The 26,920-nt window shown below is 28.6% G+C and overlaps 5 protein-coding genes across 12 annotated transcripts; 3 read left to right on the top strand and 2 right to left on the bottom strand.

Moving 5' to 3' along the window:
* Positions 1-167: 167 nt before the first annotated feature.
* On the top strand, positions 168-6,190 carry Trhn (tryptophan hydroxylase). Its single transcript, XM_089177796.1, has 12 exons — positions 168-424; positions 781-885; positions 1,055-1,271; positions 1,359-1,462; positions 1,572-1,639; positions 1,781-1,831; positions 2,452-2,550; positions 2,648-2,694; positions 4,593-4,728; positions 5,065-5,191; positions 5,276-5,505; positions 5,649-6,190. The coding sequence occupies exons 1-12, from the start codon at positions 326-328 to the stop codon at positions 5,950-5,952; spliced, it is 1,587 nt and encodes a 528-aa protein (XP_089033922.1). The 5' UTR covers positions 168-325; the 3' UTR covers positions 5,953-6,190.
* A 153-nt stretch (positions 6,191-6,343) lies between these two features.
* LOC107064721 (suppressor APC domain-containing protein 2) lies at positions 6,344-8,769 on the top strand. 3 transcript variants are annotated; one of them, XM_015317748.2, is made up of 6 exons: positions 6,344-7,305; positions 7,483-7,601; positions 7,816-7,962; positions 8,039-8,251; positions 8,334-8,479; positions 8,554-8,769. In XM_015317748.2, the coding sequence occupies exons 1-6, from the start codon at positions 6,753-6,755 to the stop codon at positions 8,558-8,560; spliced, it is 1,185 nt and encodes a 394-aa protein (XP_015173234.1). In that variant the 5' UTR covers positions 6,344-6,752; the 3' UTR covers positions 8,561-8,769. The 3 variants fall into 3 exon arrangements, with proteins under 3 accessions (XP_015173234.1, XP_089033972.1, XP_015173219.1); XM_089177846.1 differs by having other exon boundaries at positions 6,344-7,601; positions 8,334-8,421; XM_015317733.2 differs by having other exon boundaries at positions 6,344-7,601.
* Positions 8,770-8,916: 147 nt separating this feature from the next.
* LOC107071501 (uncharacterized) lies at positions 8,917-15,136 on the top strand. Of its 2 annotated transcripts, XM_015330751.2 has the most exons (5): positions 8,917-11,073; positions 11,531-11,628; positions 13,612-13,749; positions 14,624-14,755; positions 14,853-15,136. In XM_015330751.2, exons 2-5 carry the CDS (start codon positions 11,577-11,579, stop codon positions 14,915-14,917), a joined length of 387 nt encoding a protein of 128 aa, XP_015186237.1. In that variant the 5' UTR covers positions 8,917-11,073; positions 11,531-11,576; the 3' UTR covers positions 14,918-15,136. The 2 variants fall into 2 exon arrangements, with proteins under 2 accessions (XP_015186237.1, XP_089034028.1); XM_089177902.1 differs by lacking the exon at positions 8,917-11,073 and having other exon boundaries at positions 11,101-11,628.
* Positions 15,137-16,136: 1,000 nt separating this feature from the next.
* Positions 16,137-23,218, bottom strand: Unr (cold shock domain-containing Unr). 2 transcript variants are annotated; one of them, XM_015330389.2, is made up of 11 exons: positions 23,064-23,218; positions 20,847-22,173; positions 20,580-20,759; positions 20,301-20,491; positions 20,015-20,225; positions 19,695-19,924; positions 19,364-19,625; positions 19,025-19,282; positions 18,745-18,950; positions 18,079-18,663; positions 16,137-18,003 (listed from the first exon to the last, which is right to left on the bottom strand). In XM_015330389.2, the coding sequence occupies exons 2-11, from the start codon at positions 21,231-21,233 to the stop codon at positions 17,835-17,837; spliced, it is 2,679 nt and encodes an 892-aa protein (XP_015185875.1). In that variant the 5' UTR covers positions 21,234-22,173; positions 23,064-23,218; the 3' UTR covers positions 16,137-17,834. The 2 variants fall into 2 exon arrangements, with proteins under 2 accessions (XP_015185875.1, XP_015185956.1); XM_015330470.2 differs by having other exon boundaries at positions 19,025-19,261.
* Positions 23,219-23,479: 261 nt separating this feature from the next.
* LOC107071238 (ataxin-3 homolog) lies at positions 23,480-26,323 on the bottom strand. 4 transcript variants are annotated; one of them, XM_089177877.1, is made up of 7 exons: positions 26,006-26,315; positions 25,733-25,861; positions 25,615-25,665; positions 25,364-25,528; positions 25,036-25,175; positions 24,679-24,833; positions 23,480-24,619 (listed from the first exon to the last, which is right to left on the bottom strand). In XM_089177877.1, the coding sequence occupies exons 3-7, from the start codon at positions 25,636-25,638 to the stop codon at positions 23,967-23,969; spliced, it is 1,137 nt and encodes a 378-aa protein (XP_089034003.1). In that variant the 5' UTR covers positions 25,639-25,665; positions 25,733-25,861; positions 26,006-26,315; the 3' UTR covers positions 23,480-23,966. The 4 variants fall into 4 exon arrangements, with proteins under 4 accessions (XP_089034003.1, XP_015185663.1, XP_089034008.1 ...); XM_015330177.2 differs by having other exon boundaries at positions 25,399-25,542; positions 25,615-25,861; positions 26,006-26,323; XM_089177882.1 differs by having other exon boundaries at positions 25,364-25,542; positions 25,615-25,861; positions 26,006-26,308.
* Positions 26,324-26,920: the final 597 nt, after the last annotated feature.

The raw sequence follows: 26,920 nt of genomic DNA, 5'->3' as shown, positions 1-26,920 counted from the left end.
AACCATTCGTAAACGGACCAATCGCGAAAGGAGATCGTCTTTGATCACGAAAGAGAGAGAGACGGAGAGAGAGAGAGAGAAAGAGAGTGAATGAGTGTGTGTGAGGGTGTGTGTGTGGTTAAGGAGAGGGAAAGAGAACTTAAGAAGATCAGAAAACAATGGTACCGTAACATTGCAGCTTCCGATCTCTTAGGAATCGGTCTCTTTGGCAGAATATTCTCTTCGTTACGTAAATAAAATATTTTTTTTTGTACAATCATCGAGAAAAAGAAAGATAATAAATAATTAAATTAATTTGTAAAGTTAAATCAAAGTTACATTCGTCATGAGTGGATCGGGAAAGGGATTACTTGGAATGTGGTTGTATCGAAAATCTGAAGGATGGCAAATCAAAGAAGGTAGTCCTATACATAAAAATCATGAGGTTAGTGTTATGGTTTAAGATTTTTAATAATATTTAATCAAATTGTTTTGTTCGGTACTCTAAATTGATTAATATATGTGTATATATACTATATATTTATTTATATATATTTTTTAATTATAATATAATATATTTATGTAATTATAAAATTTTAATTTAAAAATTTTTAATTTAATTATAAAATTATTAAATATATATATATATATATATAAAATAAAAAATATATATATAAATAAAAAAAAATATTATATTATATAATAATATAATATATATATATATATATATATATATATATATATATATATATATATATATAATATAACACATAAAAGAAATATGTTCTTTCGTTCATTCAGATCCCCATGCTCGAGAAAGAAAATAATAGCGAAAATAAAAATTCCGTAATATTCTCGTTGAAAAATCAAGTTGGGGGATTGGCACGAGCACTTCAAGTATTTCAAGTAAGATTTCAAGATTAATTCATACATATATTCTTTTGAGAAATAAAAGAAAAATAGTCTCTCTCTCTCTCTCTCTCTCTCTTTGTCTCTCTCTCTTTCTTTCAAGCGATTAAAAAAAATAAAATCTTCGAACATTTAAAGATAAATCCTTTTTGAATTCTTTCGATAGGATTTAGGTGTAAACGTTGTTCATATAGAATCAAGAAAATCACTCAGACGTGGTTCAGAATATGAAATTCTTGTTGACGTTGAATGTGATTCTAAAAGGATGGAACAATTGATGAGAATGTTGAATCGTGAAGTTGCCGCCATTAATTTGGCACAATACGAACAAACGGGAAATATTCCTCAACATGCGCCATGTTTGTCCACTGCTACAAGTTTTGGTAAATTCAATTTGCGTTTTTTTCTTTTTATGTATGTAATATTATACTACGATTTTTTAAATTTATTTTTTTATTTTTTAAAAACAGATTACAGTGAAATCGACATGCCATGGTTCCCTCGAAAAATATCTGATCTCGATCAAGCACAAAAAGTGTTGATGTACGGATCTGATTTAGATGCCGATCATCCTGTACGTTATTAATTCAAAATAATTTTATTATCTTCAAGAGAAATAAATAAAAAATGAATTTTTTGTTGTAATCCCTTTTTTGGTTTATTCTTTATTTTTGTTATTACAGGGTTTTAAAGATCCGGTTTATCGTAAACGCAGACAAGAATTCGCTGACATCGCGAATAATTATAAACAGTAAGTTAAATTAAAAAAATATATATATATTTAATTTATATTTAATTTATATATCTTATTTAATTTTATATATATATTTTATATATATATATATATATATATATTTTTTATATTTTCATTACAAATTAAAAAAATTTACAGTGGTCAACCAATTCCTAGAATTCAATACACCCCAGAAGAAATCAGAACGTGGTAAGTGAATTTAAAGATAACTAAGAAACTAGGACAAAAAATAAATAAATTGCAAAAAAAAAAAAGAGAAAAGAGATAGAAATAGTATGAATTGTTCTCTCGTTAAAGCAAAAAGTTAGAACACGTGATTTTACTCGCACGAAGCCAATCGTAGAAAAGAAAAGTAATGTAAACTTCTTCTTCTTCTTCTCATCTTCGTCTTCTTCTTTTTATTCTTCTTCTTATTTGCTTTTAGTATAGTGAGTTTGATTTTTTTTTCTTGAATAGAAGTGTTTCTTCTTTCCTTTTCTTTCACACGAACGAACGAACGAACAAACACCCACGCATATTCTTGTTCCTACCACCCCCATCCTTAATCTTACTTTATATTTCCCCTTTCCCCTTTCCTTCCCCTCGTATTCTGTTGCTGCTTCGTTTTCATCCCCTTATTCGTTGAGAAAAGCTACGTTTGGTCGTATTGAATGCACCCTTAATTGCCCTGATTTCATTTACTCCGATATACGATATACCGTTTCGATAAACTCAATGAAGCTACACAACCTATATATCTTTTAGAAAAGTATCTTTCTATCTTTAGAGAACTTTAATTTCTATTATTTAATTGAATTATCATCTTTCAGGGGTACAGTTTTCCGTGAATTACATCAACTTTATCAAAAACACGCGTGCATGGAGTATTTAGAAAATTGGCCTAAACTTGAAAAATATTGTGGATATAGGTAAACCTTTTTTTTTATTTATAATATTTAATTTTTTTTATTTATTTTTCAGTGTATATTTGTTTAATTATATATATATATTTTTTTTATTATACAGGGAAGATAACATTCCACAATTGGAGGATGTGAACATTTTCTTAAAACGTGAGTATTAATTATTCAATTAACTTTTTTTTTTATTAATATCTGTTTAATTATTTTATTTATATTATAATTTTTGTATATTTTATTATTATTTTGATTTAATTATATTTATATTATAATTATATTAATACATTAGATTGAATTTAGGATACTTTTGAATCACGCAGTTGCTAAACACTTCGATGATTTTAACACAACTCCTATAACCTCAATCTTTACAATTTTATTGCACTTTACTTACTCATAGGATATTCTAAAAGAAATTATTTTTGTTAAAAACAAAATGATTACTTCATAGAAAATATTAATTGAAAGAATTTTTAACCGATATCAAGTGCATTTGCATCAATGGCATTTTAATAAAACAAGAGTGTATTATTTTAAATATAATATATCTTTTATACAGGGTGTTAAAAAAAAGCAATTCAATATTTATATGGTAGATAGGGCACACTATGTTGCGTAAAAAAGTTCTAGTAAACATAGGTTGAAATGTCAACCATTTCCGAAATATAAACGTTTTTATTTGCTATTATCATGATTGACTTCCTACCCTAATTGCCGTTATTTACAGAAGATTTTCTACCTTTCCACCATCCATTTCTACATACGCTTGGCATCTTCTTCTTAAAGGAGTTGCGAACTCTCTCGAAAATTCCCCATTTTTGTCGAATTACTTGACAAGTATGGTGGATTCGGTTACGTAATTCTTCTACTTTGTTTATTGGCGAGGAATACACTTGGCTTTTTAAATAACCCCATAAAAAATAGTCCAAAGGGTTTAAATCGGGGGATCGAGGAGGCCATGCAACTGGTCCATCACGTTCAACCCACCTTTAACCGAACACCGTGTTTAAATGCTCTCTCACATTATGTAGAAAATGAGGTGGTGCTCCATTATGCATGTACCACATCGATAGCAAGATTTAAATGAGCCGGATTCACAAAATCGTTGGTAAAGTTTTTGAAAGAGTGTATGAGAGGGAACCCTTCGATTAAGAAATTTTTCCGCATAAAGACGTTTTGCCGCTAAAGCACTTCCATTGGCATGACCATACATAAAATGCATGTCTGCCATTTCTTCGTTTGAATAATATGCCGACATTTTAATGAAACTTCGTAACTATCTAACAGCTACAATTGCTGATCCACGACTAACCTCAAAACGCGATTTATAAACACTGAAGTAAATAACGCATGCGATGGAAGCAAGTAAATCCAATCATGATACTAGCAAACAAAAATGTTTATATCTCGGAAACGGTTGACCTTTCGACCTATGTTTACTAGAACTTTTTTACTCAACACAGTGTACCCTATCTACCATATAAATATTGAATGCTTCTTTTTTTGAACACCCTGTATAGCTTCAGATGATTTTTATTTCTAGAATATATTTGTTGTTCATGTAACTATTTACTCTAATAATACAATAATGACACGATAATGATACGTTACTAGACGATAAAAAAAAAAACAAACGTGTTATCTACACGTACACGATAAACACATTCGACCTTCTTTATGCACTAATGGAATATGCGTAGTTTACTCGTTTCACTTATACAAAATTCATTTATTGTTCATTAACAATTGTTACGTAATATTTGTTTGTTGTTTCTCTTATGTTTTTCTTCTTTTTTATTTCAAATTCTCGTTTGACTTCATATTTTTTATTATAATTTTTTATTTATAAATGTTCTAATCATCTGAATAATATTAACAATTTTTTAAAACAATTTGTATAACATATTTTATTTTATATATATATATATATATATATATATATAAAATATTAATACTTTATAAATGTTATTTAATTTTTATTTTATATTAACTCAATATATAATTTTATTAGATGTTATTGTTAATTATTTATTAATTTTTTTTGTTAACAGGAACTACTGGATTTCAACTACGACCAGTTGCAGGATATCTTTCACCGAGAGATTTTCTTGCAGGATTGGCTTTTAGAGTTTTTCATTGTACTCAATATATCCGCCATTCTTCGGATCCATTTTATACTCCTGAACCGTAAGTTAAATTTATTTCTTATTTATACATTTAAATATATAATAATAATTGAAAGTTAATGTATAATTAAACACCTTCATCTACTTCAATGTAATAACAGTCTTTTCAAAAAATAATACATATTATATACTATGTATATATAGTTAATATATACATTGTTAACCTAACTTTTGTCTCTAAGAATGTTAAATGATTTAAAGGAAAAAAAAAATAATTAGATTTGAAATTAGTTTCTTTTTACAGTATAGTTATCATAATGTATTTGTTCTTGGTTATAAACCGTTATATTTAATTGTTATACGAGTTATAAAGATAATTGAACAATTTTGTTTACAGTGATTGCTGTCACGAATTGTTAGGTCATATGCCATTGTTGGCAAACAAAAGTTTCGCACAATTTTCTCAAGAAATTGGTTTAGCATCCTTGGGTGCTTCGGATAACGACATCGATAAGCTTGCAACGGTAATTTAATAAATAAAAAATATAATATTCTAGGAAGAACAATTTTATAACACACTTTTAAAAATATTTTATATGTTTATTTAGCTGTACTTTTTCACGGTTGAATTTGGTCTTTGCAAACAAGACGGTTCTTATAGAGTTTATGGAGCAGGATTATTATCATCGGTTGCTGAATTGAGACACGCAGTATCTGCACCAGAAAAAACCTTTAGATTCGAACCTGAAATTACTTGTAAACAAGAATGCATTATTACAGCTTTTCAAAATGCGTATTATTATACTAACAGTATAGAAGAAGCAAAAGAAAAAATGCGGTAAGTATAAATAATTATATTTTGTTGAATTGTTTTCATTTTATCAAACCATTTTTGACCGCCATATTGAAATTCGCATCAACATCAATTTCCTATTACTAAAAAATTTCAAATAAATTATTTTTATATTTTCATATTTACAGAGCGTTCGCAAATGAAATTCAACGTCCGTTTGGTTTACGTTACAATCCTTACACGCAATCAGTAGAGGTTCTTACCGATGCACAAAAAATAACTGCAGTTGTGAGCGAGCTACGTGGCGATTTGTGCATCGTATCAAATGCATTGAAAAAAATTCACGAACAGGATGAAACCGTGGATGTTGAAAGAATAACAAATCTTTTGACTCAAGGAATAGATATTGTTCGTGACACTTCGTCATCTGATAGCGATGACACCGATAAAAGTCCTAACGCTGATGAACGTCAAACCAATTCTACGAAATAAAATTACAACTCGATACACAATTATTGAAATATAATCGAATTACGATGGGCTAGGTGTTCCGTGTGTTGTTGTATAGTTTATTAGTTATTGTTGCTGTTGTTGTTGTTGTGTAATCGTTAATTTGTCTGTAAAGTTTAATACCTCCTTCGTCCTTAAAAAAACGCATGAATTGTAGAATATTATTGGAAAAATTTCTTTTATTGATTCCAATTAAATAAAAAAAGGTTATAGAATAGAAGGATAAGAAACATTTTCTTCCTTTTGTCCCTGATAAAAAAGAAAAAGAGAATTTTGTTTGTTTAATTTTTGTATTTTTACAAATTTAAATGATTGTGCATTTGAAATATGTCGATTTTAGCGCCACGCGTTTCGACCAATCAGTATCGACAATGATTGCGCAAACGTCACATTTCCCTCCATCTAACATCGACAGTATGGCTGCACACAATTGACTAACTATAGAGGTTAATTTAAGAAAAAGAAATCATTGAATTTAAACGTTAGACAAATATTAAACATAATATTATTTGATTATAATCGATTAATCGAATATTTCGGAATGTTTGATATAAAATGTGTAAAAATGAAATATGTATATATAAATATAAAGAAAGTATTTGATTTGGGTCAAGTATTATGAAGTAACCTCTTGATCGTTAACCATACACAAATGTCATTATTTTTGATAAATTACATTTTACTTTTTTACGGTATAAAATGTTAAATTTTTTTAGTGAATTATAACTAAATATGTTACCATCTTAGAAAGGTACATTCAATCATATGTTTAAAACGATAAAATGGCGCAAATACAAAATCCGAGCGCCGATGGCCTACCAAAACATTTTGTTAGTGCAATGCGTACACTGTTTGACATAATGGATGATCAAAACACTGGTTACGTCAAATTTTCCGATATTGAAGGACGATGGCAGGACGATGGTACACAAGGTCTTCCCAAAGGAGTTTTGGATAGTTTGAAAAAAGTCACACCACCCAATGGTCTGTTATCTTTTGAAAGATTTTGCGCGGGTTTGAAAATTTGTTTGTTGCAAATCCAAACGGATGGTGATTTTAAAAAACATGATGGACAACCAAACAGACCACCATCTGCTCCAATTTTGATAACGGATAATCAAAACAAAGGACACTGGACGTCACCTAATACTGCCACAATAAGACCAAATAATGCTATATCTCAGCAACGTACTTTAAGTATGCCACAATTATTAGCCAATCGTAAAGATATTAATAATCAATTAGAACTAATTGATGGAAGAAATGGTGTTGAATCTAAGCACAGTAAAGCGTATGGTCCACCAAAACCTCCACGAACAGGTGCTGCATTAGAAGGTAGAGCGCTTAGTGCTGATAGAAATATTGATAAGTCTGAAATTCGTACGGTGCTGCAAAATTGGCAAATGGGTTTAATGATGAACGATGATAAATGTTTGGATAAACGCCAATTGCCAATGTCAAATTATCGAGCCGATGCTAGGACTACATTTTTAAGACCAACCCGCGTTTTAGGAGATGGTAAAGCGGTAGATCTACAAAATAACCAGTTAGGTTTACAACCCAAAAAACCATTAAATCGACGTAGAGAACCAAGACGACATACGTTGCAGAATGGTATTGACTACAATATGGTAAAGATATTCTCCTATAGGATTCCCAACTAAAGATGGGTGGTTGGTTTTGGTTATGCATAAATATTTCAAATAGAATCTTTAGAAAGATGTTGTATTTGCGTATTCGTCATTAAAAACATCTGCTTGCTGTACTCTGTAGTTAGGAAACAACCTGTTCTCTTTATTCAAATTAATTTCAAATTCATAATTGATAATGTATGTATTATTTTAGATGAAAAGAATGAAACAAATCGAACAAGAAAAGGATGTTTTGTTGCAAGGTTTAGCAGCAGTTGACAAAGCTAGAGAATGGTATTTAAAACAAATTTCAGCAACTCAAGAGAAAATTAAACACTTGGGACGTATGGGCTCACATGTGGTATAGTTAATCATAACTATAACATTTTTAAAAACATTGAAGTATTATTCTACGTAATTATATTGTTGTTTTGTAGGAACAGTGGACAGAAGCACAGCAGGAACGTTTAGAATTACAACGTGCAAGAATTTTAGAAGTTAACAGGCATCTTGCAGCTTTGATAAGTAGCTGGGAACGTGGTGGATTACCGTTTCATATGAATTTAGCATTTTTGACTACACCAACATCAGCACAATTACAACAAGATGTATTATCAAGACTCAAACAACAAAATCATAGATTAACTGAGGTCAATTAAATTTATAAATCACATTTAGATACATAAATCAAAAGTAATTAAAATTATTTTGTTTTATTTTTGATTAAAATAGGAAGTTAATAAAAAGAGTCAAAGAATAGCACTGCTCGAACAAGAAAAGGATAATTTAGTACGAGAATTGTATAATAGGCAAGCAGCAGGTATGGTTCAATCTCGTAGAGCAACTATGATCCACGAACAACACGACCAAACATTCATGTAAAGTACTAAACATTCATTTTATAAGATATCATAAATAATATAATTAATAATCTTTATATATTACTTTACAGAATATAATTAACCTAATTCTCATGGAAAATGATATACTTAAATAGATTAAATAATAAGTTTCAAATTAAATTATAGATCTTGAATGCAGTATCAGTGCACTTTATACAGAAATTCATCTTGCACGATTGATGTAAAGAAAAGAAAAAAAAGAAACGTTTAAAAACAATTGCAGTTACTAATGTATAGCTTAATTATAAATCTACAGATCTGAGGTATATTTTTTTTCTTAACATTTAATATATTAAATCCGTCCATAACATAAATATTGTTTTATCCAATAATAAATTATTGGAAGTATATATATATACTAGGGGTGTCCCGCCACGCGTTGCTGTGGCTCACGATCAGTCCGATACATACATCTTTAAGTCAACGAATTAGGGACCCTATAGGAGGGACGCGCCATGTACATTGCTAGGCTGAAAATGTGAAGGGATAACTTCCGTTGAATCGCGCAGCCATGTTTATCTTTAGTATGTATTAACGGCTTTGGTTAGTTGAATCATCGCGCGCAATCACGTGACTACACGAGTTCATGTCCCCCAGCAATGTACATGGCGCGTCCCTCCTATAGGGTCCCTAAACGAATTAGGGATTCTATAGGAGGGATGCGCCATGTACATTGCTGGGGGACCGGAACTCGATTTTGCGCGCGAATGATTCAAACATTGAAATAATTATGAAATAATGAATTGCATCAAATACAGAAAAAAATGAACTATATTTAATGATAATTAAAAATTTATATTAAAATAGAATAGGTTACACGAAAAAATTATTATAAATTCAAGCGGTCCCCCAAAATTTTCAGCCAATGGCACATGAGCTGAATATGAATAGCGCATCCCTCCTACAGGATCCCTAAAATGAATTACCTTATACCGTCATCTGTTAGAATCTTATCGAACTAACAGAGATAATCATGACTCTTTGTTAATAAACAAATAATTCACAATAAAATAATATTGCGATTATAAATTGAGATATAAACTATTCTATTTTTCAAGTTGGATGAAACTGCACACAGTGTGCAAAATTTTATTAAAATCAGTTCAGTAGTTTAGGAGTCCATTGCGGACAAACAACATGACACGTAATTTATATATATTAAGATAATTTGCACTTATCAATGATTTGTTAATGTTAAAATAGTAAAGATTTACAAGGACTGGATAATATGTAAGTACGAAGTACACTGAGAACGTATCACTTTTCTAATATATATATTATATATATATTAGATTAATTTCCTAAGGCATAATAATCGTTAGTGTCAAGTGTTATCATCTAATTCCAAAAGAATATAATATTCCTGATCAAACGGCAAGAAAAGTTGATTTCAAACTAAACTAAACTAACATACAAAGATTGAAGGTCAACTTCCGGATAGATAAAAGAATACTTTTTCGTTCTAACGACCCTTTTTATCTATCCAACCCGAGATAATTTATAATCAGTTACACGTGCAAAAAATGTCCTTTTTTTTCATTAGAGTGATGGCCATGTTTGAACAAATGCTTCGAGAAACTGTCTTGAAATATTTCTACAAATCTCGAAGAATTTTTTCAAAAAAGAAGTGACTTTTCTATTTTTATTTTTCAGAGAGAAAGAGAGACAAAGATAATCTTTTTAGTATATATGCACGTATATACTAAAATATGATTATACGAATTTTTTTTGTTTTGTTTTAGTGTACTGACAATATTTCTGAAGGTTTGTTCATATATTTTAAAACACCCTGTATATAAGGATGTTCCAAAAAATATTTCTTCTTGTGACATGACACATTAAATTTAGTGAAACCATAGATAGGGGTATAGTATATATATATAGTATGTATATATATATATATATATATATATATATATATATATATATATATATACCTTCATATAAATGGTGTCTTTCTAGAAATGAATCAAATATTTCTTTCCTATAACAGAGAAGAGTTAGGATGAACATATGATTATTTTAAATGAACTATGCTCATATTTTATAACAAAAGAAAAGAAACAAATTATAAGATTAATTGTAAGATAAAAATAATAATTAGAAAAAAAGAAGGAATTAGATATAAACAGTTATCATCGTGCGAGTGAAACCAATAAAATTATATTAATATTCTTTTTGTAAATAATTCATTTTAATAATATATGCATTTTCTTGCCTAGAATCTTACCACATATTTTAAATTATGTTGGTTTAATTATGTGGACAGTAGATTAAGTTAAAAAAAAAATTAGAAACATTTAATTTTATGATTTAATTTATATATTACAATTATATATTTATATTATAAAATATAATAAATTGTAATATAAAATTTGTTTCCATTTCCTTTTTTCTTTTGACTTAATCCATTATCATAATTACTGACACATATAGAACCTGACGCACTGTGTGGAGCAGCAAAGAAAAAGAAACAGAAAAAAAAAAAGAAAAGGAAAAAGATGATAAGGTGAATGAGATAAAACTGCAATGGAGTCGATGTACCAAGAAGAGGCATATCTTCATAGAATGTGAGTGATATTTGAATGTGTAAGTTTATAAACTACAGTCATCGGCCTTCTTCTGCTGTTGCTGCTGGTTTGCTAGCTACCCCATAATACACACACACACATTTACAACTCCCACCAATTTTTTGTTCTCTCTCTTTCCTTTTTTCTTTGCCATTCAGTAAGAGTCGAAGATTGGTGCCGACTAACAACGACTGTCAGTCGAGTTAGAGGAATCGGAGACACATTTCTCGGTTGACTTCGTTGGCCTTTACTCTACTCGTTGTTTTCTTACTTATAAATCAGTGAGCTCTTACAATCTCATAATAAATAAATATTCAACGAGTAATAGTATAATAATAAAAATCCTCCCTCAAGTAGCCGGTATCTCAATTGATTTTTTTCAAAACAATTCAATTACCTTCTTACAAGTGTGTAGAAAGGATTGCCTATCATCAGGAACTATTTTTTCATATCGCAAATCTTTCAACTAACGGATCGTTATATATTTTTTGGAATATATCAACATGATACTTACTGGACCAATCTTTACAACGATCTTTCTATTTTTAACTATAGGTATGATAATTAATTTTAATTATTAATTAAATTAATAAATAATATAATATATATATATATATAATATTTTTAATATTAAACTTATATAAAATATATATGTTTATTTCTACTGCAACCAATAAATGACTGGTTTTTAATAGTATATATATATATATATATATACAGAGACAAAAATCAGTACACATGAAAGTTTGATGATGAATATCTTTTGAACGCTTAATTTAATCGCCAAAACATAAGACACCATTTTTATAGAGCAGTTAATTTCCTACAAAAATATGTATTGTGCACTTTTTAATAGTCATTTATTGTCGAGTTATAAATTTCATAAACAAAAATGAAATTTGTCTAAAAATCATCAAATTTAAATCTTCAATATCATTCAAATGGTGAGGTTTACGGAAAAAGTATAAGATACCTTTTTTGTAGAGCATTAAATTTCCTACAAAATTCGTCTAGAACATTTTTCTGTACAATCAATAAATAATGAGGTATGAATTTTAATCTATTGAACTGAAAAAAAAATAAAAAACTGCGATGCGAAGGATTTTCCTATTAAAATTAAGAGCTCATATTTGGTGAGAATTTTTCTAAGGTGTCTAGCAACCCATTTTTCCGTGTCACTTGTAAAAAAAAAATTAATTGATTTTTTGACCCACCCTAATATATATATATTAATTGAAAATGGTAACATAAAAAGAATTAAAATACAAATATTAAAAACTACTCATTCAATTGGTCACTTAATATTGTTTAATATTAATTCTGTTTTATTTCCATTTATATAAAAATTAATCTTCGAATAAAAAATAATTTTAGTGAATGCACTTAACAGGATTTGAGAAGATATGATTGATGATTGATTAGAAAACGTTTGAATCATGAATGAAAGGAAAAAAGGGGTCATTAAACTTGAGATCGTTGTTTTCTTTCGTTTCCTCAAAGATATAGTGCGAGAATAATAGCTATTTATACGCAGAGAAGATAGAGACACGTTTCGAAAGACTATAATATTATCAACTACTACTTGCATAGTAGATATATATATATATATATATATAATTCTCGCGAGTTTAATCTATGAAATAAACTATGATTAAACTATGATCATTATCATAGTTGAAGAAGTCTTGTTTGGTTTACTATGAATATAATCTTTTGATAATTATTTCTCTTTCATAAGTATTATATTTATTTTGATACGTTTTTATACTAGAAAAATGTTCTACAATTAACCTGTTAACTTGGCGGGAATTTTAAATACCTCAAACTTATTTTACGTATTTTATATATAAATAAAAAAAATATATATTTCATAATCTTTTCATTTATTTTAATCATAAATAATAATAAATAAATAAATATATATATAAATATATAAAAAATAATAAATAAATATATATATATAAATATATAAAAAATAATAAATAAATAATAAAAAAAGGCGCGTAATTCAAAAGAGAAATTCCCTGGTTAACAGGTTAAATGTAAGTTTCCTTTTTCTTTTCTTTTCTTTTTTTTTTTCAATTAAACTCATCGAGTTTATAATTGAACACATGTAATTTTAGAAATACAATTTTTTATTCAAGTTGAATAATTAAATATTTTTGTCTAATTTTGTTATTCGTATACGATATGTAAAAAGAGATAGTTGGAAAAAGTTACCAGGGAAAGGAATAACAAAAGAATAAAATAAGAAAATAAGGGGAGAAGAATAAAAAGGAATAATTTTTATTCACGCGTGTGTGTTTATCTCTGCGAAAGGCCATTATCAATTTAGACAAGTGGGAAGTGCAGTAGCCCGTATCCGGTAGCACAAACAACAATCTCGACTTTTTCCTTTCGTTAGGAACAGATATATATACCTAATTTATAATTAAAAATGAAACTAAAAAAAGAAAGCAAAAAATTTAGAATAAAATATACACACGTAATAATTGTATTAAGTAGTAAATACTAGTACTTAATTGTTTCATGTAACAGGTTCATTATCAAAAGCATGTGAACTGGATCAGATGAGATACGGATGTCGGATTTATAATGCCCAATGTAGCTGTGGTTATGGTTGTAAGGCTGAATATAGATATGACAGTAACGAAGATTGCAGATTAGCATTGAGAGGTAACGATTATTAATTTATAAATTGTAAAACTTTTTAATCGTTCGTATTAACACGTTCGTCGCTATGGCACCGTATACCGGAGACGGGCATGCTTCTCCGGGGGCCCCGTTACCGTATACGGTGACGCTTTTCTTGTTAAAGTTATAGTATTTTTAGTTGGAAAAACTTATCACATTTCCCATTTCGAAACAAAATTATTTTCGATAAATAAAAGATAGTTTTATATTTTATTATTTTTTGTAAATAAACGATATTTTTATATTTTATTATTTTCGATAAATAAACAATATTTTTATATTTTATTATTTTCGATAAATAAAATATAATAATATAATATAATCATAATACTCGGGTTGCATTGTTGATATTTCTACTTATCGCTTCTTTACGTTACGGCGCGCCCACAGTCGAATTTTGGGCCTGGCGAGAAACTCAACCGAAACGGGCTGGGCGACGAACGTTGTTAATCAATTATGTACTCAAAATAAAAAATGAATATTTTAAATGAATAAATGAAAATTAGGCCAAGTTTTATGCACAAGAAATAAAGGAGGGGGGGGGGGAGGACTTAGAAACATTATTATTAATAAAAAAAAAGTTGTTCAGTCTTTCAATTTTAAAGTAAAATTAAAAATTATTAATCTAATGTTACCAATTTGTTTGTTTGCATAACTTTGGCCTAATTCTATCTCACATCTTTTTTCATGAATTAAATTACGATGAAAAAAATAATTCAGAGATATTTTAAATAATCTCAGTAGAAAAAAAAAAGAAATATTATTCATTTAAAATCTGCATTAAAATTGTTAAACATAAAAAAAAAAAAAGAAACCATAAATGTTCTAATTGTTTTCTTCATAATACCTTATACAGGTAGACTCAACGATACATGCTACAGATCTAATCCCTGTTTACACGGTGGCTCTTGTTCGCAAATTTCGGCCGATCCAGGATTCAAATGTCGATGCGAGGGTACAGGATATTTTGGTACACGCTGTGAAAAACGTTAGTATTATTTTTAAATAAAAAAAAAGAACAAAAAAGAAAAACAAATTAATCAATGAATTTAAATGTTGATAATATCTAATCGAGTTTTTTACAGCTTGTCCTGCACCCAACAATCTACGTTACCGTGGACCATTTCCCTACGAATGTGTTGTGATCTGATAATTAAGAAATTCTCTTACTTCTCTTTCCCTTTTTTTCTTTTCTTTTTTTTTTTTTTTTATACCATCACGAAACTTGCGAATCTAAAATCTATACGTTTTTGTTGACAATAAGTTAGTACAAAAAGCGAGTACATACATATAGAGATATTCTTCCATACATATTTTCGAATAATATACACATCTTTGTACATACATAATAAAACATGCGATAACAATATTTTTATATTTTTATTATTTCTTTGAAATATTTGTTCTTCTTTTTTTTTTATTTTTTAGAGAGAGAGAAGAATATAATGTACAATCGTTTTTACTAATGCACAAATAAACTAATTTCTCTTACTTTCTCTCTCTCTCTCTCTCTCTCTCTCTCTCTCCCTATTCGTAAGAATATTTTTTTTTGTTCATCAAATGATTGATCCTTTTGTTCAAATTAAATAAATGTTTTTATACTTAGAGAAAGAGAGAGAGATATACTACAATATAAGAGAATAATAGTCCTTAATACTTTTATCATTTATTCATTATTAATAATTTTACAATATGTATGCACACACGATGTGTTGAAACCTATGAATTGTTTTTTGTTTTTTTTCCATTAGAACAAGCGTAATTTCTCTTGTTCCTAAATTTTTTTTTCTTTCTGTCTCTTTATTTTTTTTTTTTGTTATTTCTTTTTGGTTTTGTTTTTTTTTTTAATTTTATTTCATTTTATTTTATTTTATATTTCATTTGTTTTTCTTTTTTTTTTTAATATTCTTTACGTTTTTTTTGTTTTTTTTTTTTTAATTTTATTTTCTCACCTATTGCTATTATATTGCCACGTATAATCTCATTTATCATTTTTTTCGAATGAGAACTAATAAAAAAAAAAAAAATTAAAAAAAAATAAATAGAAAAGAAAAGGACAAATATACAAAAAAAAATGAAAAATCTTTTTTTCTTTTTCTCTCTCTCTCTTTTACACGAATAACGTTAAATGTTTCTTTTTCTTTTTTTATCTTTTCTCTTTTGAATTTTATAATACTGATTTGATTTTACAACACGAGAGGTGCCTTAGGAACTTAACGAATTATATATATATATATATATATGTATATGTGTTTTTATATGTGTTCAGTAATTATGACAGTGTGAATTAAGTTAAATCATTAAAAACATTGACATGATTTTTTATTTTGTAATTATGCTTAATTTATATTATAAAAAACATCATGATGTAAATGTTGTTGTTTCATTTTATTTTCTTTCGATTTAATTATACATTGTCGTAATTACTGATACATATATACATATATATATATATACATATATATATATATATATATATATATATATATATGTATATATATATATGTATATATATATATATCATTTATGTGACAAATATAGTTTGCCAGATATAATTTGCCTTTTTTTCCTTTCTCATTTTCTTTTTTTACAAATTCCTAGGCATTTGTTTTAACAGAGAAAAAATGTGTACCAAGAAAATACATATTTTTGTATGTTTTTCTTTCTTTCTCTCTCTCTCTCTCTCACACACACACACTCTTTTTTCCTTTCCTTTACGATGAAATCAATCAATCATATATATATAGAGTTAAATTTTGTTTTGTTGATAAATGATTCATAAAAATGGATTGATCTTTTTTCCCCGATGTTAACCGCATGATCGGTCGATCCGTGTCAATTGTTTGTTTATAGTTGGTCAATTATAATTATCGTTCATCGCGATGTTTGTATCTTTTATCAAATAGTTTTTTCAATAAAGAGCCTCAAAACTGTCCCACCACACATCGACGATTATTAATGAATTATTCAAAACAAGTTTTTTTTCAGTTATGGGTAGATAAAAAATAGTTCTAAATAAAATAATATAAATAAAAAGATTGTATCAACATGTAAGTATATTTTTATAAAGAAGAAGACAGACAGGACAATTGTGTCTAAGAACATCAGAAACAAGCAAATTTTTTGTTTTCTTTTTTTTTTTTTTTGTAATCCAATGCATTATCATCATATTATTTTTTTTTCATCACGGTATTGAATTCTTTTTTTCTTTTTTTCTTTTGTTTTTGTCTTTTCTTTTCTCTTTACGATATCATTTTAAACCACGGGCTGTACAATGTTGTTGTGTTGTTCACAGAACACATGCTTAAATCAATTAATTATTAATCTTTCCTAGGAATATCGTAATCAAAAGTTTTTAATTTTGTTTGTTTGTTCTCTCTCTCCTTTTTTTTATTTTTTTTTATTTTCCACGTGAGATTTGTATCATTTGTACCAATTAAACACACGCCGTTATTAAAATATAAGTTTTACAGGTCAAACTTAAACGGGGGTTGTGTAGGGTGATAATTGTTTAATTATAAGGACGTTTTGTTTTTTTTTCTTTTTACGGAAAAATGCTAAAAAGCGTCGAAAAAATGAATTGAAGAATGAAAAACGTAAACTAATTTTTTTTTCTTTCTTTTTTTTTTCAAATGGATTTTTCTTACACTAATTAAAGATCGGGCATATAATTATATCGTCGTTCATCATAGTTACTCCTTCCTTTCATATTTTTTTTTTTTTTTAACACGTTAATATGACTCGTTGTTTTATTATTTTTTTTTTGCTTTTGTTTTTTTTCTCAATATGCTTTCCATCTGTCGAAAAGATCATCATCATCATCATCATCATTACCATCTTCTCATTTCACTGATTATTATTGTTAATGATTATTGTTGTCACATTAGTCTCGATTTGGCAAATGTTTTGTAAGATCATGCTTATAATAATAATCTCTGTATCGGAATATGCGTGTACGTGTGTGTACGTGTTTTGTTTTTGTTTTGTTTTGTTTGTGTGAATTAAAAACAAGTTAATGGTAGATTACAATTTTGTATGAGCGCAATAATTACGCTCTTTATGACATTTTATTCCTCGATGTTACCAGGGATGTGTGGTAATCTTTCTTGTTTGAACCCGCGTGTACCATCCGGGCCTTTAGGTTGTCGTATTACAGTTAATTTCGGACCCGTATCTTCCAATGAAATAGTACGTAATCGGCTGATTAAACGCTCGGGTCGTTGTTGAACCGCATCACTGTTTAAACATTATTACAATATTTTACATCAAATAATACAATAATTATTATATCATGATAAAGTAATGAATTACCTTAGACGAGTTACATTGCAGGCTGATGATTTACCAGTACGTTGATTCGTAACCAATGCAAATTCCACTTGATCACCTGGTTGTAAAGTAGCGTGATCTCGAACTTCGCTCATATGGAAAAAGAGCTTTTTACCATCGTCGACTTCATAAGCAAGAAAACCAAATGGACCTTTAACTGCATCAACAGTTGCCCTTCTTTTTTTCCTGATAGCTACTATGTTACAAGCATGACCCGCAGAATCAACTTGTAATTGGACAGGATCACCTATCTGCAATAATTCACGCTTGTTGACAAGTCCCATTATACCGAATTCATATTCTTGAGTTTCTTCTTCCTCATTTGTTGGATTAATTTTGATTAAACCAGCATATTCACTCTGTTCGGGATTTGCGCTACGCAAAGGTCGTATTACAACTCCGTCGAGTAGTTCACTGACTGCTGTAGGCCTGGGAATACTTCCACGAGTTACGAGCTTGACATAATCAGCAGCAATACATCCACCCGAACCTCTACTGTTGTTAGAACTTACTATACATTCAATGTCGGCTCCTAATTCTAAGTTCCCAGTATCGCCTTCAAAATTACTACAACCAAATGAATTATTTAATTAATATTATGATCCGTATGATAATATTATATTGTAGAGATAAAATATATTAATTTACCTGAAATGAAAAAATATCTCTTTATCATGATTGACTGTCTCAATAAATCCAAATCCATCTTTGAGAGCTGCTATAAAACCTTGATAAGTTTGACCACTCACTTTTTTATTTCCATTTTGTATTTTTTCACCAGCAGCATTCACCATTGATATATCAACGGCAACTAATTCTTTGTTTCGTTTAACTTGACAAATACTAAAGTGAACCTAACACAAACATATTTGATTAGGTACAATCAAAGTATAATAATTATATATTAAATATTAATCAAAATCCTTACCTTATCACCAACTTTTGGAATATTTTTAGGATCACAATCCTTAGAAAAAAACATGATTACGTTTTGTTGATTATCTTTCGTATACCCGATTAAACCTCGTTGAACACCATTCGTATCTTCTACCACGTTACCCATCAAATCCTTTTCTATAATTGTTTCAAATTGGACAGTACCAATTGGTAAATGTTTCAATCTGATAGCACTAGGTCGAGTGTATGAAAACGATGATGAAGGATCCTCGAAAGAAAATGTAGGAACCTAAATTAAGTCGAGTAACGATATGCAGGTAATTATCTTATAATTACCTTTTAAATATCGTATAAATGATATGAAACTTACTTGTACAATAGTGAACTCAACTTCATCGCCTACAGTAATTTCTCTATCAACATCAAGAACTTCATTGAAATGAAAAAAGAGTCTACTGTCTCTGTCTACGCAACGTATAAAGCCGAATCCATCTTTAAGAGCTGAAATAGTACCTTGTTCTCGTCTTTCACCAGATACAGTAAATGATTCTGGTAAAAGGGATATTTCTGTAGCTCTTTTCAATTGATCTCTAGTATCTGTGGCAATACGAAACTGGACCCAATCTCCATGCCTGTTCAAACCAAAATTTATATTTCATTTACACTTGGATATAAAAACAAACTTTATATTTTAATATTACCTAAGCGTGAAATCTCCTTTTTGATCTTTATCACCAAATGGAACTTCTACTTCACAATGATCCGAATCTCTATATCGAATTCGTCCTGGTAATGGATCATTGTGATGACGTGCTGCATTACCTCTTTCCAATGGTTTTAATACCTGTCCTTTTATCACTTCATTACTAACTTCTTCAAATATAATAGAACCTGGTGGTAATTTAGTAATATTACATGCCACTTCTTTGCCCTGTACAAGATAAATAAGTTATTTAATTTTGTCAAATATATAATAACATTTATCTTGAAATATACTGTTGTGTTGCAACAGGAGACTTACATTTCGCGTTTGTATTATAAATTCAACATCATCTCCTAATTTGAGTTCTTCTTTCATGGATTTTGCTTCACTAAAGTGAAAGAATATCTCCTTAACTACATCAGCACGTTCAATAAAGCCAAAATTTTCTTTCATTGTACAAACTACACCACGATAACGTACTGGATGTGCTGGATTTTCCAATCGTACATGGCACGCACTCAAATTTCCTCTGTAATTAAATTCATTAAGTTATTTTTATTTAATTATTGTTTATTATAAAAATAAATATATTTATTTATAATACCGTTGATTAGTAGCAATTTGAAATGACACTTTATCACCAGCACGCAAAATGACGTTCCCTTCTACATCATCTTTGGTATACGGCAAAAAGAAACACTCCCCTCGATTTTCATAACTAATTCGACCTTGTGAATCACCACTGGCTTGTAATTCTGTTGTCACATTACCAGTTACTCGTTCTTCACTCAACACCTATAATACAAATGATTAAATTTAATTTTACTTTAAGTTTCATTGAGTATGTCAACAAAATATTCATCCATTTATTAATTACACTTACCACTTCGGGAGCAATTTTACTGACAGTACTAGCAATAGGTTTTCCTGTTCTTCGATCATAAGTCATCTCAAATTCTACTGGATCCCCAATTTTTAAATGTTCTATATTTCCACTAAACTGGCTAAAATGAAAGAATAATCTTGCCTGTCTTTCGCAACATTGTATAAATCCATACGAGTGCTATAAAAGATATTTCAACATAAATAATGATTCAAAGTTAAAACTATGAGTCAAATAAGCGATGTCAATTATATATAATAAACTTACTAATAATTTTTCTATAATACCAGTTTCACGGGTTCCCTGATTTGCAGATTGATCTTGGTATGCGGTATTATTGGTAGCAGGTTCACCGGCATAACCTACATTTCCTTCCATATTAGTTAATGACCCAAAAGAAAATCTTGTGGCTCCGTAAGTGGTAGTAGTAGTAGTAGTAGCGGTAGTGGTAGCATTTTTACCACATCCAGGAGGAGAACCCATATAATTATCACCGCTATAGTTAGTACCATTTCTATAATTGTTGCTTGTTTGTTGCTGAGATCCTGATATAACTTTGGGACTCGGTAGAGCCATAGACTTGTAGTCAAGTATTGCCGGGTCAGAGTTCATGATTGGCGGCTGGAACGTTTTCCACTGAGGATTGTTGGACATTGTTTTAAATTTGCAGTTTTATCTATAATGTTTACGTATAATTTTCCTTTTCTCTTGAAATAATTATTTAATTCCTTTATATTTTTTCACTTCTGCTCCACCATAATATATATACTTACATTTACAAATTTTTAGTCTTTTCAATCATTTAAATGTTAACAGATATCAGATAAAATATAGATATCACAGAATGGTTCTTGGTACTTTATATCTTTGTTCACTATTATAATGTTATAAGAACTTAATGAAGAGGAAGAGAGGCTGTTTAATGCTGTAGAATCGCAAACTCCTCTGTAATATCCTGCCTTTTGTTAAGGACAAGAAATACAAGGGAGATAGTTCCACAATATTTTTTTTGTTTTTTTTTTACACCTGTCGTGTATTGCTATTTGAACGGTTTTTCAAGGTAGCTCCGTGTATTCTAGAGACACCTCAAATGTGGATATGAATTTTCTATTAACCAAGCAGAGCAACACAATCTCAGCCGCGATCACTATTACAGTCACTATATGGCTCACCTAACTCTTTCTCACAAGTAGTTTTCTTGTGTACACAATATACAAATGAATAATGCAGTAAATATAGATTACGAATTAGTATAAGTACAAAATTCTTAGCACATCATATACTGCTGATACTTTCCACGTGTGTATGTTTTAATATAGTAACAATTCTTCGATAGTTACTCAATTTAGCGTGCACTAGAATAACCGTGTTCTCTTTAAACATCAGTCATCCTTTATAAAAGGAGTAAATCAAAAACATAGGAAATTTAAACAATAATTGTTGATTTGAAAATCCTCAGATGTCTTCAATGCGTGCTGAGTGTGATTGTGTTTTCCAATATTTCTATATTAACGTTTTTTTTCTTCAACTTTTAAATGTGAAATTTACAGTGAGCCTTGGTTTCAAAAATGTCCTAAACTAACAATTACACAAGCTGAAAGAAAAAACAAAAACCTGATCAATGAACATACTTTACTAGAACTACCTTAATCTACTATAAACGTTACGAGCTTTGTTACAAAATTTCTATCACTTAGTTAGACAGTTATATTTTTATCTTAAATATTAAAAATGCATTATGAATGAATCAATGAAAACATTTTTAATAGATAAAAACTAATGTTATTGGAAAATACATCTTAAATATCAATTTTTATTTTAATCCTTATTTAAACTTTCTACCTTTTATAACATTTCTCTTATTATAATATATACATAACCTATATGCATTACCTATTAACTAAGAAATAACATGATACTGACGTTTCTATAATAAAAATTTGTAATCGTGTCATGTTTTTTTTCATATATTATTAATACTCTTATTTAAAAATCAAACAACACGTATTTTATTTCTTATTATATTAGAAGCAAACATAATAACTTAAAAACTGCTCTTCATCAAGCCGATATATGAAAACTTTATTAATAACTTTAAAACACTTTGGAGGTAGTTTGAGATAGAATATGTATTTGTATACTATCGCGATTTGATCGATTTGAAAGAAATAAAGAAATAAAGAAGTAATGAAATTTTCGTAATTATTATTTATGAGGTTAAATATAGTTTCACTAATCGAAAAATTCATCTCATTAATTTATCCCGAAAAACAGATCGTCGAGATATCGTATATGCTTGCTAGTTACAAGATTCTAATTTTTTATAGTCCCTCAATTTGTTGTACAATAATGTAACACTGCCGTTGTTAACTCGTTTTCAAAAATATCAACATCATCATTGGAAATGTCAATTTTTCATCATTTTAGATTAATTCGTAACAAAGCTCGTAATTTTACGGCGGTAGAAAATTTTACAAAACTCACCACGACACAGCACAGCACTGACGACATGCCGCCATGTTGAATGTCAACATTCAGCATTAACACACAAAACAGGAGTAACTGCGGCAAAATCATCGTCCACAGCCTACTGGTTGCTTCCTATTGAAAACTATAAGTTTTCTTACTTTAATTTCGCCTTGATTTTGTACAATACAAAATTTCTTATATATTTTTTTTCAAATAATAAAACAAAAATATTCATAAATATATATTCTTTTTCAAAATTAATATTACTAAAAGGAAAATAGTAACATTCGAAATATTATTTTTATCATTTTTCATAATATTGACATAGAGGTAGAAAAAAATTGGACAAAATAATAACAGACAAACACACAATAAATTCAAAAAGTTGGTACACATATTATCAATCGTCTCAACCTTAAAACTCTTTCAAATTATGCCAAAATATTATCTTTATTTTCAAATGTCTACAATAACTATTACTCAAAAAATTGTTATAAATGATTATCACCTGATTCAACTAGATTGCAAATAAGAACATAACTACATTGTCCGAACATTTTTATTTTATGAACAGTCAGAGCATAATAAAATTAGAAGAAAAATATAAGAAACATAACTATTAAAAAAATTTGTGGTACGTGTATATATATATATATATACATATATATATATATATATATATATATATATATATATATATATATATATATATATATCATATACATATATACTTCGTATTTACATATGTGCTGTTTATAAATGTCACGCAAGCGCGAGATCTATTTCATTATACATTCATTAAATTTTTAATTATTAGTACATAAAATGATACTCTGTTTTTTTCTCTAAACAATTAATTTGTAATTTACAAGATAAATCTTTTTAATAGCCATGTTATCATAGTATTGATATTTATTGTTAAGAATTTAATTTTGGAGAAGTTTCGTTATTTGATGTTTTAGAATATACACCAAAATGACTTAATCGGCGCCAACGCAAATCTTCTAAATCAGGTGTTGGTGGAGCTGTTACACATTCAAGACTTAATTGTACAGCTTTTCTTAATTCGTCATCTTGATCTATATCATCAAGTTCTGTTGACGGTGATATCTTATTATCAGCATGAGACTCAAATCTTAAATTTACATTTTTATCTGTATCATCTTCATTATCTTGCAAACTTAAGCGTAATGCTTTTTGCAATTCCTCATCATTTTCTTCATCTAAATCTTCTTTACCTTCTATCCTTATAGGAATTATTCGTTCACGTGGTTTTTCATTAGATATCTCTTGTTTAGGTAAATTATCTTTTTTATAGTCCGAGGATGAATTCACAAATTTTGGAGTATTGTAAGAAGAGGGAACTTTTATTCCTTCTAATGCACGAACTGCCTTCATAACATCATCTTCTTCTTTGGTACCCAAGCGATATCCTGTGGTCATAGGTTTTTCTTCTTTAACACTTTCCTTCGTTCTTGGAATTGAACATGGCATTTTTATTGGATTCTTCATTAATATTTCATCCGCAGGACATTGTGGAAGGTTACCGATGACAATGAAAATTGAATAACCTATAAACGAGATTATCTTATATATTATTTGTAATATCAATTTTTCATTAATTATTTACCTCCTTGTAACAATTGTGCCAAATACATTGCTAGATATGTGTCTGATATAAGTTCTGGACCGTTGAGCATCGAATTCAAATTGAACCATTGTGTTCCAATCTTTCGTATCGTTAACCAATGCCCTTTGTAATTACAGATATAAGCTTTCATCTGCCTGCAAGTTACATTTACTATCTATAACTATGTAACGTATCCGAAAGATATCCATATCTTGTAAATTTATTTTGCTATCTATATGTTTACAAAAAGATGCGAGTCAGTATGTTAGTTTCGCATTATTCTTTTGACGCTAAGCAATAACTAATGAAACAATCATAAAAAAAATGGTATCAAGTAAAGAATTAATAATAACCTACGAAGGATCATTTTGTGCTGATAATGCGACAGGTTCAGTGCTGTTGTAAGGAATCAACTCCAAACCCCAAACTCCTTTTAAAGCACTGCTAATGACTTGAACCGAAAAATATCCACTATCGTCCATATTTTCGGACGGTTGCTATGATATAAAATATGTAGTCATGTCAATTTATTGAAATTTCAAAATACAAAATTCAAACGAAAAATTGAATAATGCTAAATCTTTAGAAATTACACATTAATTTTACAGTTCACTAAATTCAAATTATACTGTAAAATAAGAATATACGTAATTTATTAAAATGTATTCATTTAGTAATGAAATACCTCTAGGAAAAGTTTGTAATCCTCACTATCGATACCTGACTCGGCCATTCTAAGACGTTCTGCCTCGTCCATTTGATGACCAAAATTAGCAAGATCTACCGCGGTAAAATAGGAACCTTGTAAAAGAGCATTCAAACAATGTTGCGCGCACAAAAATCCTTCTTGCTGTAACAAACAATCTGGTTGCAATGAAATCTATCATAAATCTAATAACCTTATTTCTATTTCAAATGTTTATAACAATTTTTTACCTTTTCATGAAATATATTCTCCATGTCACAATATTTTTCTTACGATGACAACTGTAGAGACAAGCATATATGCGTATTACACCAGGATATATGATAATACGAAGACGATTTTACCAACCTCCTCGATAAAACGTCATTTATAAAAATATCAAAGACATAAAACTCATATAGAAGAGATTGTTGCATAGATCTATGATCGGTTACGCCCTCGTTGTCAAACAGTTTGTTAGTTTGTCTATTCTCCACGCTAAATAATGCAGACACACAGGTATAAATATACGTTTTTATCCAAAATAGAGCTTTTATACGTATAGAATTGATATTTTTAAAGATATAACGTAATATCAATAATAATAATAATCAATAATATTATCAAATTAACTATATTTACCTTTTATTATATATATATTAAGATTTACGGTTAACGAAAAATGGAACAAAACGTCATACTATGGAAACAAGGAAACTATGCCAACAGGAAGAAGACTACACTATTATTTAACATCGCACGCAACTAGTTGCCCGCCAAATTCAAATTTACTTTTTAGTGCAATTAATTTTGACGTTTAATTATAAGACGTAAACTCAATGATTATTTTCTCATCTTTTATTAAAACGAAGTAAGTATTCTTCTCTTCGAATTGTGGACCATTTTCGCATGAAATAATTAATATTTACAGCGCGATATTCGTATGATAGTCGCACGTTGTTATGCTCATTGACCTAATTACATATTTCGTTCACATTGGTGCGCAAACTATATTTATAAGGAAATATAAACGTAATTAAATATAATAGAAAAAGAAATTTAATTTAACAATGTTAAAATAATAATAGAGATAACGTAAGGTATTTAATAACCAAATGTGAATGATATATTCTAAGATATGAGTCACACATAAATGCTTATCAATGAAACGTATTGTTCTTATACAAGGCAGCAAAATAAAAACTGAACAGTATATTATACAAATTTGAAACAATTGACGATATTCAGCTATTAGTTTAGTCAAACAGTAAATGTGTTATAGCAAGAAAAATTTATAGGTCGTATATATACGCTTTTCGTATATATTGATAGACATATAAGTACATATATATATATATATATATATATATATATTGATATATATATGTACGTCTTTTGTAAACATTAATAGGCCTGTATATATAGGGTGTACATATGTATACGGTTTTTCTATTCAAAGAGTTAAATAGAAAAAAAATAGAAAATCGTTGAATTAATATATTTTTTTCCTCTTTTTCTTTTTCAAAATTCTAACGGCGGGAAAATTTCAAATATTTC

The sequence above is a fragment of the Polistes dominula genome, unplaced genomic scaffold (assembly GCF_049000335.1).
Source record: "Polistes dominula isolate Pdom_NZ unplaced genomic scaffold, Pdom_raw_medaka contig_373, whole genome shotgun sequence".
Lineage (NCBI taxonomy): Eukaryota > Metazoa > Arthropoda > Insecta > Hymenoptera > Vespidae > Polistes > Polistes dominula.
Note: the sequence above shows the minus strand (reverse complement) of the source record. Positions and strands in the feature narration are given on the sequence as shown.

Coding starts and splice junctions, on each gene's coding strand:
- Trhn (XM_089177796.1), top strand. CDS start 326: ATGAGTGGATCGGGAAAGGGATTACTTGGAATGTGGTTGTATCGAAAA. Junction 2,695..4,592: donor TGTGAACATTTTCTTAAAAC/GTGAGTATTAAT, acceptor TTTTGTTAACAG/GAACTACTGGATTTCAACTA. Junction 5,506..5,648: donor GAAGCAAAAGAAAAAATGCG/GTAAGTATAAAT, acceptor TCATATTTACAG/AGCGTTCGCAAATGAAATTC.
- LOC107064721 (XM_015317733.2), top strand. CDS start 6,753: ATGGCGCAAATACAAAATCCGAGCGCCGATGGCCTACCAAAACATTTT. Junction 7,963..8,038: donor GACGTATGGGCTCACATGTG/GTATAGTTAATC, acceptor GTTGTTTTGTAG/GAACAGTGGACAGAAGCACA. Junction 8,252..8,333: donor AAAATCATAGATTAACTGAG/GTCAATTAAATT, acceptor TGATTAAAATAG/GAAGTTAATAAAAAGAGTCA.
- LOC107071501 (XM_015330751.2), top strand. CDS start 11,577: ATGATACTTACTGGACCAATCTTTACAACGATCTTTCTATTTTTAACT. Junction 13,750..14,623: donor TTGCAGATTAGCATTGAGAG/GTAACGATTATT, acceptor TACCTTATACAG/GTAGACTCAACGATACATGC. Junction 14,756..14,852: donor TGGTACACGCTGTGAAAAAC/GTTAGTATTATT, acceptor AGTTTTTTACAG/CTTGTCCTGCACCCAACAAT.
- Unr (XM_015330389.2), bottom strand. CDS start 21,233: ATGTCCAACAATCCTCAGTGGAAAACGTTCCAGCCGCCAATCATGAAC. Junction 20,226..20,300: donor CAAATTGCTACTAATCAACG/GTATTATAAATA, acceptor ATTTAATTACAG/AGGAAATTTGAGTGCGTGCC. Junction 18,004..18,078: donor TGCAATGTAACTCGTCTAAG/GTAATTCATTAC, acceptor ATGTTTAAACAG/TGATGCGGTTCAACAACGAC.
- LOC107071238 (XM_089177877.1), bottom strand. CDS start 25,638: ATGGAGAATATATTTCATGAAAAG. Junction 24,834..25,035: donor TCAGCACAAAATGATCCTTC/GTAGGTTATTAT, acceptor TGTAACTTGCAG/GCAGATGAAAGCTTATATCT. Junction 24,620..24,678: donor GGCACAATTGTTACAAGGAG/GTAAATAATTAA, acceptor TCTCGTTTATAG/GTTATTCAATTTTCATTGTC.